We start from the raw sequence: 14,470 nt of genomic DNA on the forward strand, positions 1-14,470 counted from the left end.
GAAAAAACGGAAAATAACAGAGCTGTTTTGACCCGGTGTTTGAGAAAATGGCGGATTGCTTCCCGATGTGACGTGTGACGTCATCGCTCCGAGAGCGAATATTAGAAAGGCGTTTAATTCGCCAAAATTCACCCATTTAGAGTTCGGAAATCGGTTAAAAAAATATATGGTCTTTTTTCTGCAACATCAAGGTATATATTGACGCTTACATAGGTCTGGTGATAATGTTCCCCTTTAAAGAGTTGTAATAAACCAGTATTATTCATTACAGTCGAGAGAATGATTCTACAGACGGATGCAGTGCCTTGTGAATAAGTTATTGCAGCGTTTACTCTGGGAGCTAAGCTTGTTTGAGTATGAGCTCCGCCGTCCCTCAATCATACTTGCCAACCTTGAGACCTCCGATTTCGGGAGGTGGGGGGTGGGGGCGTGGTCGGGGGGGCGTGGTTGGGGGCGTGGTTAAGAGGGGAGCAGTATATTTACAGCTAGAATTCACCAAGTCAAGTATTTTTTATATATATATATATATATATATATATATATATATATATATATATATATATATATAAAAGAAATACTTGACTTTCAGTGAATTCTAGCTATATATATATATAGATTTATTTATTTTATTATATATATATATATATATATATATATATATATATATATATATATAAGAGAAATACTTGAATTTCAGTGTTCATTTATTTACACATATACACACACATAACACTCATCTACTCATTGTTGAGTTAAGGGTTGAATTGGCCATCCTTGTTCTATTCTCTGTCACTATTTTTCTAACCATGCTGAACACCCTCTCTGATGATGCATTCTGCTTCGTCTCCTTGTTGTGTGCGCAGTTGTGCACTGCACTCGCTAAAAGCCGTAGATGTCATTGTCACATATGCATGTACAGTAGATGGCAGTATTGTCCTGTTTAAGAGTGTCACAACATTGCTGTTTACAGCAGACAAACTGCTTTACGGTAAACAAAAACGTGACTGCTGTTGTTGTGTGTTACCGCGCTGGGAGGACGTTAATGAAACTGCCTAACAATAAACACACATAAGAAACCAAGAACTCGCCCTCCATCATTCTACAGTTATAACGTGATTGGGCAGGTGCGCTGTTTATATTGTGGGAAAGCGGACGTGAAAACAGGCTGTCGACGCGTCACTCAGGTCCGCCTGAATTTCGGGAGATTTTCGGGAGAAAATTTGTCCCGGGAGGTTTTCGGGAGAGGCGCTGAATTTCGGGAGTCTCCCGGAAAATCCAGGAGGGTTGGCAAGTATGCCCTCAATTATCTGGGTGGGTGGGCCGGATTGTCCATTATGGGAAGCAACTTGTCCAGTGTCCTCCTGTCTCTCACGGACACAAACGGCTCCAACTGCGTGGCAATAGTTTGACCCGCCTTCCGGATCAATTTGACTTATGTCCATTTTGCTGGTGCTGCTCCCCCAGCCAACCACTGCAAAGTACGGGGCACTGGCTACCACAGACCTCCAACAGCTTGCTACACACACACTGAAGAACCTGAGCTTCCTCAGAAAAGTAGAATCTGCTCGGGTTTTTTGTCGTGTATGTGTTTGAAACTAGCTGCTTCCGGTGTCTCGCTTGCAAGAGCCTGTGTTGCTGAATGTGTGCATGACTGACTGAAAGACGTCCCCAACCTGCATTTATCTGTTCACTACAATGTGTTGGACCATTATAAATGTGTATTTAAAGGCATTTACATTTGTGTAGAAATGGCGGGGAATTGTCGGAGGCAGATATTTACATATATCCGAATTTAAGTGTTACTTCTTTTTATTTCATAATCATATTACAAAACAGCTAGTGTTTTTCTTCCAATTGTGGTCTTTTGGTTGTCTGCAAAACTGTGTGCTTAACCTTGAATGAGGAATGTTAGAGAGAGAGAGATAATGGACATTTGTTTTGGCTAGAGACACACAGGACTGCCAGGGACTTAAGAGGGGAGAGGGTGTTTCGGGGGAGAGACCATCTTAGCGGGGCGACTGAATGTTCTATGCTGGACTGGTCTGAATGTATATACCTGTATATATATGCAAAGCTTTGCAAATATATTACAAAATACCTATTCTGTCTCTGGTGGTTTTTCAACTCAGCTTTAAGTGTCGTAAAGAGCTTGGGAGCGACTTGTGACTTGAATTCCCTGGGAGGAACAACTGGTCCAAAACGCAACAGTATCTATAAAACATATATTCTAAAGTCTAATCAACCAAAAATGCCATGACCCACCTGCAGTACCTCAGTACCAGGGTTCACGGGCCCATGTTGAAGACCTCTGATTGATAGGTTAGTTACAATCCGTGATATTTACAGCATAATTTGGCTTACTTTGTATTAGGGCTCCAGAGATCATCCTGGGTTTGCCCTACGCAGAGGCTATTGATGTGTGGTCTCTGGGTTGCATCATTGCTGAGCTGTTCCTGGGCTCACCACTTTTCTACAGCACTTGTGAATACGACATGGTAAGTCTTGAAAGTACTTAACAACCACCTCAGGCAAAACCTGGAGACATAACCGGAACAAACTTTGTTGTATCCATTGTTTCTACAGTTGAGAAAAATAGAGCACATCCTTGGTCTTTTGCCTCAAAGACTCCTGAACATTGGACTGAAAACCATTTACTTTTACAAGAAGGAGAGGGTCTTTCACACCTTTCATTGGAGACTAAAGGTAATAAACGCGTTGGAATGAATTACCAGTAACTGCCAGTTGTAGTGATAAACTTCTAATCAGCTACAAACTTCAATGACTGAATGAAAGTTTTTGACTCAAAAACGGCCTGTTTGATCGGAAACATTCTGTTTGACGGTTTTGTTCTGAATCAGTAACGCTAACAGCGCCTCTCAGCAGAAAAGTATGTTCTTGTGATTTTTGGTTCATCTGCATGTTGCTTCTCTTTAGAGGCCAAACGAATACGGATACGTCGCCTGCACTGACAGTTTTATCAACTCTGTGGATGACCTTTGCGAGGTATCAAGCTTTGTTCCATTGTACCACCATGACTGTAGGGAACAATACAAAGAACCAGAAATGTCAGTTCTGTCAGAAATCACATGAATGCTGAGAAATGCTATTGTTAAGCCGAAATGCCAATTGAGGACTATTGTAGGTTTTGTTGTCCATCAACTTACCTGTAATAATCCTGGAGGAAATAGTTATATGTACGAACCCCAAAACCAGTGAAGTTGGCACTTTGTGTAAACCGTAAATAAAAACAGAATACAATGATTTGCAAATACTTTTCAACCTATATTCAATTGAATAGACTGCAAAGACAAGATATTTAATGTTGGAACTGGAAAACTTTGTTATTTTTTGCAAATATTAGCTCATTTGGAATTTGATGCCTGCAACATGTTTCAAAAAAACCTGGCACAAGTGGCAAAAAACAGTGAGAAAGTTGAGGAATACTAATCATACACTTATTTGGAACACCCCCCACAGGTGAACAGGCTGGGGTATGATTGGGTATAAAAGCAGCTTCCATGAAATGCTCAGTCATTCACAAACAAGGACGGGGCGAGGGTCACCGCTTTGTGAACAAATGCGTGAGCAAATTGTCGAACAGATTAAGAACAACATTTCTCAACCAGCTATTGCAAGGAATTTAGTGTGAATGGGTGAATGTGGAAATACTGTCAAAGCGCTTTGAGTACCTTGAAGGTAGAAAAGCGCTATACAAGTATAACCCATTTATCATTTATCATTTACAGATGTAGCGACCAACTGTAGTTACTGACAGTGGTTTTCTGAAGTGTTCCTGAGCACATGTGGTGATATCCTTTACACACTGATGTTGCTTTTTGATGCAGTAGCGCCTGAGGGATCGATAGTCCGTAATATCATCGCTTACGCGCAGTGATTTCTCCAGATTCTCTGAACCTTTTGATGATATTACGGACCATAGATGGTGAAATACCTAAATTCCTTGCAATAGCTGGTTGAGAAATGTTGTTCTTAAAATGTTCGACAATTTGCTCACGCATTTGTTCACATTTATTTATTTACTATGCAAAGCGAAAGCCATTTATCAACAACACCCAAAAATCCACTGGGCCCGAGCTCATCTGAAATGGACTGATGCAAAGTGGAAAAGTGTTCTGTGGTCTGAAGAGTCCACATTTCAAATTATTTTTGGAAACTGGACGTCGTGTCTTCCGGAACAAAGAGGAAAAGAACCATCCCGATTGTTATAGGCGCAAAGTTCAAAAGCTAGCATATGTGATGGTATGGGGGTGTATTAGTGCCTAGGGCATGGGTAACTTACACATCTGTGAAGGCCCCATTAATGCTGATAGGTACGTACAGGTTTTGGAGCAACATATGTTGCCATCCAAGCAACGTTATCATGGACGCCCCTGCTTATTTCAGCAAGACAATGCCAAGCCACGTGTTACAACCGTGTGGCTTCATAGTAAAAGAGTGGCCTGCCTGTAGTCCAGACCTGTCTCCCATTGAAAATGTGTGGCGCATTATGAAGCCTAAAATAGCACAACGGAGACCCCCGGACTGTTGAACAACTTAAGCTGTACATCAAGCAAGAATGGGAAAGAATTCCACCTGAAAAGCTCCAAAAATGTGTCTCCTCAGTTCCCAAATGTTTACTGAGTTGTTAAAAGGAAAGGCCAGTGGTAAAAATGCCCCTATGCCAACTCTTTTGCAATGTGTTGCTGCCATTAAATTCTAAGTTAATTATTAAATATTTTGTCTTTGCAGTCTATTCAATTGAATATAAGTTGAAAAGGATTTGTAAATCATTAGACTTCACTGGTTTTTGGGTTTTGTAACAAGAAGCCCACCATTTTCAGTTTGAAACAACTAGGCAATGGCAAAGGTGTTTTTTTTCTGGCGTAACAGAACGGATGCTTGTTTTTAGCAATAAAAGTTGTGGTTTGTTTTGGTGCAGGTTCGACAGGTTGTTCATCTGTCAAATGAAGATACCACGGCAGAAGTCCAAGACCAAAAGAGCTTTGTGGATTTGTTGAAGCAGCTTCTGCAGCCTGATGCCGGCCAGCGACTAATCCCCAGTCAGATTCTCAAGCATCCCTTCATCACCATGGCTGACATCGCAGTCAGCCACGCAAAGAGTTTCTAGTAGGTTTCCAGTAAAAGACACACCATAAGTTACACAAAGTGGTTGTTTGAGTTCCTGATTTACTTCTTCAAGCGTAAAACTGAGCTGTGAGATGATGGAGGTCTGTCAGAATCAGAAAATCAGCTCTGAGGTTCAGGCCCGCCCGTCAACAGCGTCGGACCCTAAGGCGTCGTTGCCTGCTTGGCAAAGCCACAGAGAACATCCTGACATCTTGGGGATCTCGTCTCGCATTACGGGGGGCCTCAATCTCGAAGACCTTTCCTCAGATACGCAGATGGCGGTCTCTCATCAGCCTGGTTGTATCAGCCTTCACCAGTCTACACCCAATGAAAGCAGGCAGCACGTGGCAGAGTAAGCCCTAAACAACTGTAAATTGTTATATTCTGTTGATGGGTGTTTGATTAAGTCTTTGGTTCGTAGAGAACCACAAATAGAGGGCGAGGATCCTGTCCAGGGTCAAAGAGGTACATTTCGACCTTAGCGGTACACTCTTTGGATTACCGCACAATGACATGAAGTTCTTTTGGTTTCCATACATTCCTAAAGACGTCTCCTCACAGATGGCAGTCAGGATGTCCAAAGCCAAATCTACAAACCCAGACAGCATCCAGTCAAGGTTTTGAACTCTTTAAATAGGTTTAAACTACAAACCCCGTTTCCATATGAGTTGGGAAATTGTGTTAGATGTAAATATAAACCGGAATACAATGATCTTTTCAACCCATATTCAGTTGAATATGCTACAAAGACAACATATTTGATGTTCAAACTGAAATAATCATTAACTTTAGAATTTGATGCCAGCAACACGTGACAAAGAAGTTGGGAAAGGTGGCAATAAATACTGATAAAGTTGAGCAATGCTCATCAAACACTTATTTGGAACATCCCACAGGTGAACAGGCAAATTGGGAACAGGTGGGTGCCATGATTGGGTATAAAAGTAGATTCCATGAAACAAGGATGGAGCGAGGGTCACCACTTTGTCAACAAATGCGTGAGCATATTGTTGAACAGTTTAAGAAAAACCTTTCTCAAGCAGCTATTGCAAGGAATTTAGGGATTTCACCATCTACGGTCCGTAATATCATCAAAGGGTTCTGAGAATCTGGAGAAATCATTGCACGTAAGTAGCTAAGCCCGTGACCTTCGATCCCTCAGGCTGTACTGCATCAACAAGCGACATCAGTGTGTAAAGGATATCACCATGGGCTTAGGAACACTTCAGAAACCCACTGTCAGTAACTACAGTTGGTCGCTACATCTGTAAGTGCAAGTAAAAACTCTCCTATGCAAGGCGAAAACCGTTTATCAACAACACCCAGAAACGCCGTCAGCTTCGCTGGGCCTGAGCTCATCTAAGATGGACTGATACAAAGTGGAAAAGTGTTCTGTGGTCTGACGAGTCCACATTTCAAATTGTTTTTGGAAACTGTGGACGTCGTGTCCTAGGGACCAAAGAGGAAAAGAACCATCCGGATTGTTGTAGGCGCAAAGTTGAAAAGCCAGTATCTGTGATGGTATGGGGGTGTATTAGTGCCCAAGACATGGGTAACTTACACATCTGTGAAGGCGCCATTAATGCTGAAAGGTACATATAGGTTTTGTTGCCATCCAAGCAATGTTACCATGGACGCCCCTGCTTATTTCAGCAAGACAATGCCAAGCCACGTGTTACATCAACGTGGCTTCATAGTAAAAGAGTGCGGGTACTAGACTGGCCTGCCTGTAGTCCAGACCTGTCTCCCATTGAAAATGTGTGGCGCATTATGAAGCCTAAAATAGCACAACGGAGACCCCCGGACTGTTGAACAACTTAAGCTGTACATCAAGCAAGAATGGGAAAGAATTCCACCTGAGAAGCTTCAAAAATGTGTCTCCTCAGTTCCCAAACCTTTACTGAGTGTTGTTAAAAGGAAAGGCCATGTAACACAGTGTTGAACATGCCCTTTCCCAACTACTTTGGCACGTGTTGCAGCCATGAAATTCTAAGTTAATTATTATTTGAAAAGTTTATGAGTTTGAACATCAAATATCTTGTCTTGGTAGTGCATTCAATTGAATATGGGTTGTATTGCGTTTATATTTACATCTAACACCATTTCCCAACTCATATGGAAACGGGGTTTGTATTTTGAAGATTTGTAAGCTACATGTCTAGTTTTCTGCAGAATTCCTGACAAAGACTTACAAGACGGGAAGACCGGGCAGACCATCCCCAATGGGGACCAGACACTCAATGGTAAGGGTCATGCTTTAACGTATTTCCAAGTGGAAATGTTTGGTACTCGCTAATAAATGGTAACCCAGTCTGAGATCGTGTTTGATGAATTGGGTACCTTTTGTGATCACATCTTCTACAAGTGTGTTTGAAGGTCTTAAACAAAATATTTTCTCTGGTATTTCTTGCAATGCATGACGGTTCAGTTGAAGTTGAGGACCCTCACGTGACAACCAGCCTCGCCAAAGCCTTGGCGCAAAGTAGCAGCAAGTAAGACTTTGTGGTCTTTACTTCATTTTCTTGAGCTATAATATGCCACTTTGATGTCATTTCAGTTGTGCCAACAACAAAAGAGAGAAAGAGAAAGAAAATAAACCACAAGGTACATCTATGTAGACCTTGAGAGTTCCTGCTTGTACAAAATCATCCCTAATCAGCACTTTGTCCACTAGGACCACAAGACCACAAAAGGAAAAGAATAAAGCCCACTTTTAGACCTATTTTCTCTTCCCAGTCAGTATTTTACTCATACATTACCTAGAATTACCTTGTAAGCTATTTTGCAGAATCTCAATGTGGAAGAGAAACATGGTTTTGACCACAAGAGTAGTACTAATGCCAACAATATTTGACACTGACAGAGAATCCCCGAAGAAAAAGAGAAGAAAATTGAACCCTGAATGACGTCCGGAGACAAAGTAGTAGTACGGCTACTTACCTCGGAGACAAGGCAAAGAACCTGGGCAACTTCGGAAGCTAGAGGTTCTAGTGTGTAGGTGTTTTATAATTTTCACGTCCTGTTTGGAGTTCATTTTAATATGGAATATCCAAACATTATAATACACTTTGCAGAAGTCCTGAATGTGATTTGTGAAACTGAAGAAAAGGAAGATGAGCGTTAAAGACGCCCTAACTCAAAGTAGTAAGTAACATTTAAGTGCATAAGTCATACTTGCCAACCCTCCCGGATTTTCCGGGAGACTCCCGAAATTCAGCGCCTCTCCCGAAAACCTCCAGGGACAAATTTTCTCCCGAAAATCTCCCGAAATTCAGGCGGAGCTGGAAGCCACGTCCCCTCCAGCTCCATGCGGACCTGAGTAACGTCAGGTGCGCAACACCACGTAAATCGTTGGCCAACCAAAAAGTAACCCCAGTATGCTATAGCCAACATTCACCAGGAGATGGCAGCAGACAAACATAGATCACTATTACATTCCTCCCCTTTTAGAAATGTATAGAAGTTACTCAAAATAAATAAACAACCCAACCAAAAAATGCAGCAGCTCAATTAAAAAACTGTACTTAAGCCACATTCTTTTCTTTTTTTTTTTAGTACTGAACTCTTAACCCTCATTTGTAAAAAAAAAATAACATGCTTATTATACAAACAGTATTTGTACACCTTTAACACAGATTTGTATACTGTCTTCAGAGATTCAGTTTTTTTGGTGGTACTCGAAACCTTTCTGGGTACCTGCGAAAGGGTGTTCAGCATGGTTAGAAAAATAGTGACAGAGAATAGAACAAGGATGGACAATTCAACCCTTAACTCAACAATGAGTAGATGAGTGTTATGTGTGTGTAATGTGTAAATAAATGAACACTGAAATTCAAGTATTTCTTATATATATATATATATATATATATATATATATATATATATATATATATATATATATATATAATAAAATAAATATATATATATAGCTAGAATTCACTGAAAGTCAAGTATTTCTTATATATATATATATATATATATATATATATGTATATATATATATATGAAATACTTGACTTGGTGAATTCTAGCTGTAAATATACTCCTCCCCTCTTAGCCCCGCCCCAACCACGCCCCCGACCCGACCCGACCACATCCCCCCACCCCCCACCTCCCGAAATCGGAGGTCTCAAGGTTGGCAAATATGGCATAAGTTACACTCTTCATTATTGTCTGTAATACTATCTTATTTGGTACTTAAATAAGTAGGGGTGTGACGGTATTGTAGATGCCGCGGTATTTCAGCTTCAAAATCTGACGGTACGAAACAAAAACTTGGTGTGTAGTTTGCCTTTTTCTGGCGCTTTAGCGCTGGCCGGGTCTGAAAATAAACTACATCTCCCAGAATCCTCTGCGCGGGGAGGGACCGGCAAGGTGGGGGCGTGGTACGCCGTAAGCAGTAAGTAAGGTGTGTTCGTGGCAGAAATGTCATCAAAATCTGCCCGTAAACGTTTTGAGTTATGTTGAAAACATAATCTTTTTGGCGGAGGTAAGAAAGTCCGCTTTCTGCAATGTTGGAGTTCATTTTAATATGGAATAGCCAAACATTATAATACACTTTGCAGAAGTCCTGAACGTGATTTGTGAAACTGAAGAAAAGGAAGATGAGCGTTAAAGACGCCCTAACTCAAAGTAGTAAGTAACATTTAAGTGCATAAGTTACACCCTTCATTATTGTCTGTAATACTATCTTATTTGGTACTTAAATAAGTAAGGGTGTGACGGTATTGTAGATGCCGCGGTATTTCAGCTTCAAAATCTGACGGTACGAAACAAAAACTTGGTGTGTAGTTTTTTTCTGGCGCTTTAGCGCTGGCCGGGGTCTGAATATAAACTACATCTCCCAGAATCCTCTGCGCAGGGAGGCACCGGCAAGGTGGGGGCGTGGTACGCCGTAAGCAGGAAGTAAGGTGTGTTCGTGGCAGAAATGTCATCAAAATCTGCCCGTAAACGTTTTGAGTTATGTTGAAAACATAACCTTTTTGGCGGAGGTAAGAAAGTCCGCTTTCTGCAATGTTGGAGTTCATTTTAATATGGAATAGCCAAACATTATAATACACTTTGCAGAAGTCCTGAACGTGATTTGTGAAACTGAAGAAAAGGAAGATGAGCGTTAAAGACGCCCTAACTCAAAGTAGTAAGTAAAATTTAAGTGCATAAGTTACACTCTTCATTATTGTCTGTAATACTATCTTATTTGGTGCTTAAATAAGTAAGGGTGTGACGGTATTGTAGATGCCGCGGTATTTCAGCTTCAAAGTCTGACGGTACGAAACAAAAACTTGGTGTGTAGTTTTTTTCTGGCGCTTTTTAGCGCTGGCCGGGTCTGAAAATAAACTACATCTCCCAGAATCCTCTGCACGGGGAGGGACCGGCAAAGTGGGGGCGTGGTACGCCGTAATCAGCAAGTAAGGGGTGTTCGTGGCAGAAATTTCATCAAAATCTGCCCGTAAACGTTTTGAGTTATGTTGAAAACATAATCTTTTTGGCGGAGGTAAGAAAGTCCGCTTTCTGCAATCGTCTCACTGCCGGTCACATTCAGACTTTGATTAGATCAACAACGGAGCAGCATCTTCGCATCCGTGGAAACTCACTACACTGGTAGTTTTTAGCGCTTCCATAGCGAGACATAAGTTAGAACTTTACACTACTTTATATTAGAAATGGCAACAGTATAGAGGGTGAACGTCCCATAACAAGAAGATAGTGAAAAAGAAAAAGCTTATCAACTACGGCATCGTAGTCTACAGTGGCTTTTTCAGGACTTATGCGGATCTCAAATACACATCAGCAGGTACCAGAAGGTAAGAAAAGTTGGTTTTGCATAATATCGTGAAACAAACGCCAGATAAAATAAGTCATAGTGCACACACAATAGTAATACTTGTATCTCTGACTAGTTAGCCGAAATGGGTCGACAATCAATCAAGCGGTGTGGCTTCAAAGTCGTACTAAAATATTTTAACATATTTTTGAGTGCCTTGTGTAATGTTCTTTATTTTCAATGGAACATTTAAAGTTTGTGTTTACTGGCGTCATATTGCAGTCTACACATATCTCTTATGTGTGACTGCCATCTACCGGTCACACTTATCATTACACCATGTACCAAATACAATTGCTTCGAGGTCGGTAAGTACAACCAGAATGATTCCGTGCTTTAGGCGCACCGGTTCATAAGGCGCACTGTCGATTTTTGAGAAAATGAAAGGATTTTTGAGAAAATGAAAGGATTTTTGTAGTCCGAAAAATGGTACATTTGATACGTGTACAGGAGGAAGGAGACGGCACAGACAGCAGGGACCTCGTTTTAGCTTTAGGTTTATTTTATATATATAAACAATAAGTGTGTGTGTGTGTGTGTGTGTGTGTGTGTGTGTGTGTGTGTGTGTGTGTGTGTGGGTATTAACTGAAGAGTGTTGAGCGAGAGGTGCGGAAGTCCAAGGGGGGGCAAGACCAGCTCAGCGGTTCGTGAGACAGGCGGGAAGTCGAGGGCAATAGCGAGGCGTCAAAGTCCAGGAAGCAGCCGGAGAAGCAGAGGGAATACGGGGAGACGAGACACACAGTTCACGACGCGGGAACGGAGGTCTGTGTACAGGACAGGTAGCTACGTTCTGTCCCGGAACGCAGATCTGCACTGGCTTAAGAAGCCAATGAAGCTCATCAGCGACAGGTGTGATGAGTGCTGATTGATTGCAGCTGTGCAGGAGTGGTGCGCGACAACATTGTCACTTTAAAGACACGCAACTGTAAGTTTCTTTTTTAATGTTTGCTTGTTCCTGCTTAATTCATTGGACTTAAAAATTCATGTTTGTAGTAAAATAATATGATTAAAACATTTTAGCATTATGTTTGTTTTCAATTACAGTAAGTGAGTTTATCCTAAACATTTATTTTTGTTTGGACATATTCCACAATGATATCGTACCGTGGCCTTCATACCGCGATAATATCGTACCGTGATATTTTGATACCGTTACATCCCTACAAGTCACATACTAATAGAATATAACATGTTTGTATAACTCTGTCCACTTATGGAGCTTCAAGGAGGAGAATGAAATCTGCACGGACAACAAAGGCAACCTCCAGCAAGACCAGGCGTCAACTGAGAGAAAAAGACCTTGGTCTCCATGGAAACGACACAACCTGGTGTGTGCAGCAGGTATCACAGGGTGGTGTACAACCAGGGCTGGGTGATACAGCAAAAAAAAATCATTTTTTATACTGTTTTAACCTGACTTACATCTGTAAGAAGTAAATAAACTAGATATTAGTTCAACGTCTTATTGACATACTGAGTGAATAAAGTAAATAACTGAGATGAACATAGAATGCTATTAAAAACAAACAAAGGGATTTAGTTTACAGGCCTGACTGCGTTGACTTAGGCCAAAATCGAGTGTTATTTTCAAAATACACAAATTAGCGTCTACAAATTAATTCTGTTATGACCGTATTCTACAAAACCCAAAACCAGGGAAATTGGCACATTGTGTAAAGTAAATAAAAACAGAATGAAATGATTTGCAAATCCTTTTCAACTTATATTCGATTGAATAGACTGCAAAGACAAGATATTTAATGTTCCAACTGGAAAACTTTGTTATTTTTTGCAAATATTAGCTCATTTGGAACATGTTACAAAAAAGCTGGCACAAGTGGCAAAAAAGACTGAGAAAGTTGAGGAATGCTCATCAAATTAATTGGAACATCCCACAGGTGAACAGGCTAATTGGGAACAGGTGGGTGCCATGACTGGGTATAAAAGCAGCTTCCATGAAATGCTCAGTCGTTCACAAACAAGGATGGGGCGAGGGTCACCACTTTGTGAACAAATGCGTGAGCAAATTGTCGAACAGTTTAAGAACAAAATTTCTCAACAAGCTATTGCAAGGAATTTAGGGATTTCACCATCTACGGTCTGTAATATCATCAAAAGGTTCACAGAATCTGGAGAAATCACTGCACGTAACATTGAATGCCCGTGACCTTGAAACCCCCAGGTAGTACTGGATCAAAAAGCAACATCAGTGTGTAAAGGATATCACCACATGGGCTCAGGAACACTTCAGAAAACCACTGTCAGTAACTACAGTTCGTCGCTACATCTGTAAGTGCAAGTTAAAACTCTACTTTGCAAAGCAAAAGCCATTTATCAACAACACCCAGAAACGCCGCCGGCTTCGCTGGGCCCGAGCTCATCTAAGATGGACTGATATTTGCAAAAAATAACAGTTTTCCAGTTCGAACATTAAGTATCTTGTCTTTGCAGTCTATTCAATTGAATATAAGTTGAAAAGGATTTGCAAATCATTGTATTCTGTTTTTATTTACCATTTACACAACGTGCCAACGAGGTGGCTGACAAAGCAGCTAATAGGAGCAATATATTCCACCCGAGCCCTGTAACAAAACATTCAAAAATTGTGACCTGGATATTAACCAAGCATTAGCAATATTGTTATTATAAGCCCTAACACAGACACACTATTTAAGCGGTGTCGTGATCGCAGAGAACTGATGCTGCTATATTGACATTGAGCTGCTGCATCGCCTCTGAGTTGGTGAAAGTAAATTCTAGATTATAAATCATGCATTGAAGGTTGTGGTCATTTTGACGTCCAACTTAGATCCGCAGATGGCAAGAAAGACACAAATAAATGTTTGTTTGACCACCTTTTACAATGATGTTTAATTATTTATCCAAACACGAAGATATAAACATCCCATCAGTCGGCATCCCAGTGAGAGCAGACATCGTATAGTAAGTGATTGTTTTATTATGTTCATAGTTTGCATATCTCGTTAGCACTTAGCAATACTGCTACATGAGGCTTAGTGTTTCACTAAAGCTGCATCTGTTTAGCACACAGCTTCTAAAACTTGTACATCATCCTCCTTATACTCAGCTTCAAAAATATAAGTTTCTGGTTCATAATTCATCTTAAAGTAACCTATTTTCCGGACTATAAAGCACATCGATATATAAGCCGCACACACTACATTTTAGAAGGACTTTTTTTTTTTTTACATAGTATGTTGAAGAGGTTTTTAGCCTACTGATGTGTATTTATAAATGGTTATATTTATATAACTTGTCAGGTACAAAACTTTACCTTACTAGCCTATATAAATCAACCATTTATAAAAATGTTTGACATATATTAGCCGGACTATATATGTTGTGAAATATTTTGTAAAGGTTTATTTACATACCTTTATTGTTTCCAAACGGTGTCTGTAACATGGCAGTAAAACGGCTGATCAAACAAAACAGAAGTCATCGTCATGGACCCACTAGCTGCGGAAGCTGGCTCTCCAATCAGCTAAATAGACTCAA

General features: G+C 40.6%; 1 protein-coding gene across 1 annotated transcript in view; it reads left to right on the forward strand.

Moving 5' to 3' along the window:
- LOC133605465 (homeodomain-interacting protein kinase 3-like) overlaps window positions 1-14,470 on the forward strand; it is a 33,204-nt gene that overhangs the window by 14,521 nt on the left and 4,213 nt on the right. Inside the window, exons 4-17 of the mRNA XM_061958813.2 lie at window positions 2,372-2,495; window positions 2,584-2,703; window positions 2,935-3,003; window positions 4,940-5,127; window positions 5,201-5,479; window positions 5,549-5,592; window positions 5,675-5,744; window positions 7,300-7,370; window positions 7,556-7,619; window positions 7,685-7,731; window positions 7,802-7,862; window positions 7,991-8,121; window positions 8,202-8,271; window positions 12,171-12,279. Coding sequence (XP_061814797.2) covers window positions 2,372-2,495; window positions 2,584-2,703; window positions 2,935-3,003; window positions 4,940-5,127; window positions 5,201-5,479; window positions 5,549-5,592; window positions 5,675-5,744; window positions 7,300-7,370; window positions 7,556-7,619; window positions 7,685-7,731; window positions 7,802-7,862; window positions 7,991-8,033 — 1,180 coding nt within the window. The 3' untranslated portion in view covers window positions 8,034-8,121; window positions 8,202-8,271; window positions 12,171-12,279. The remainder of the gene's footprint in view (window positions 1-2,371; window positions 2,496-2,583; window positions 2,704-2,934; window positions 3,004-4,939; window positions 5,128-5,200; window positions 5,480-5,548; window positions 5,593-5,674; window positions 5,745-7,299; window positions 7,371-7,555; window positions 7,620-7,684; window positions 7,732-7,801; window positions 7,863-7,990; window positions 8,122-8,201; window positions 8,272-12,170; window positions 12,280-14,470) is intronic.

Source organism: Nerophis lumbriciformis, linkage group LG04 (assembly GCF_033978685.3).
Source record: "Nerophis lumbriciformis linkage group LG04, RoL_Nlum_v2.1, whole genome shotgun sequence".
NCBI classification, from domain to species: domain Eukaryota; kingdom Metazoa; phylum Chordata; class Actinopteri; order Syngnathiformes; family Syngnathidae; genus Nerophis; species Nerophis lumbriciformis.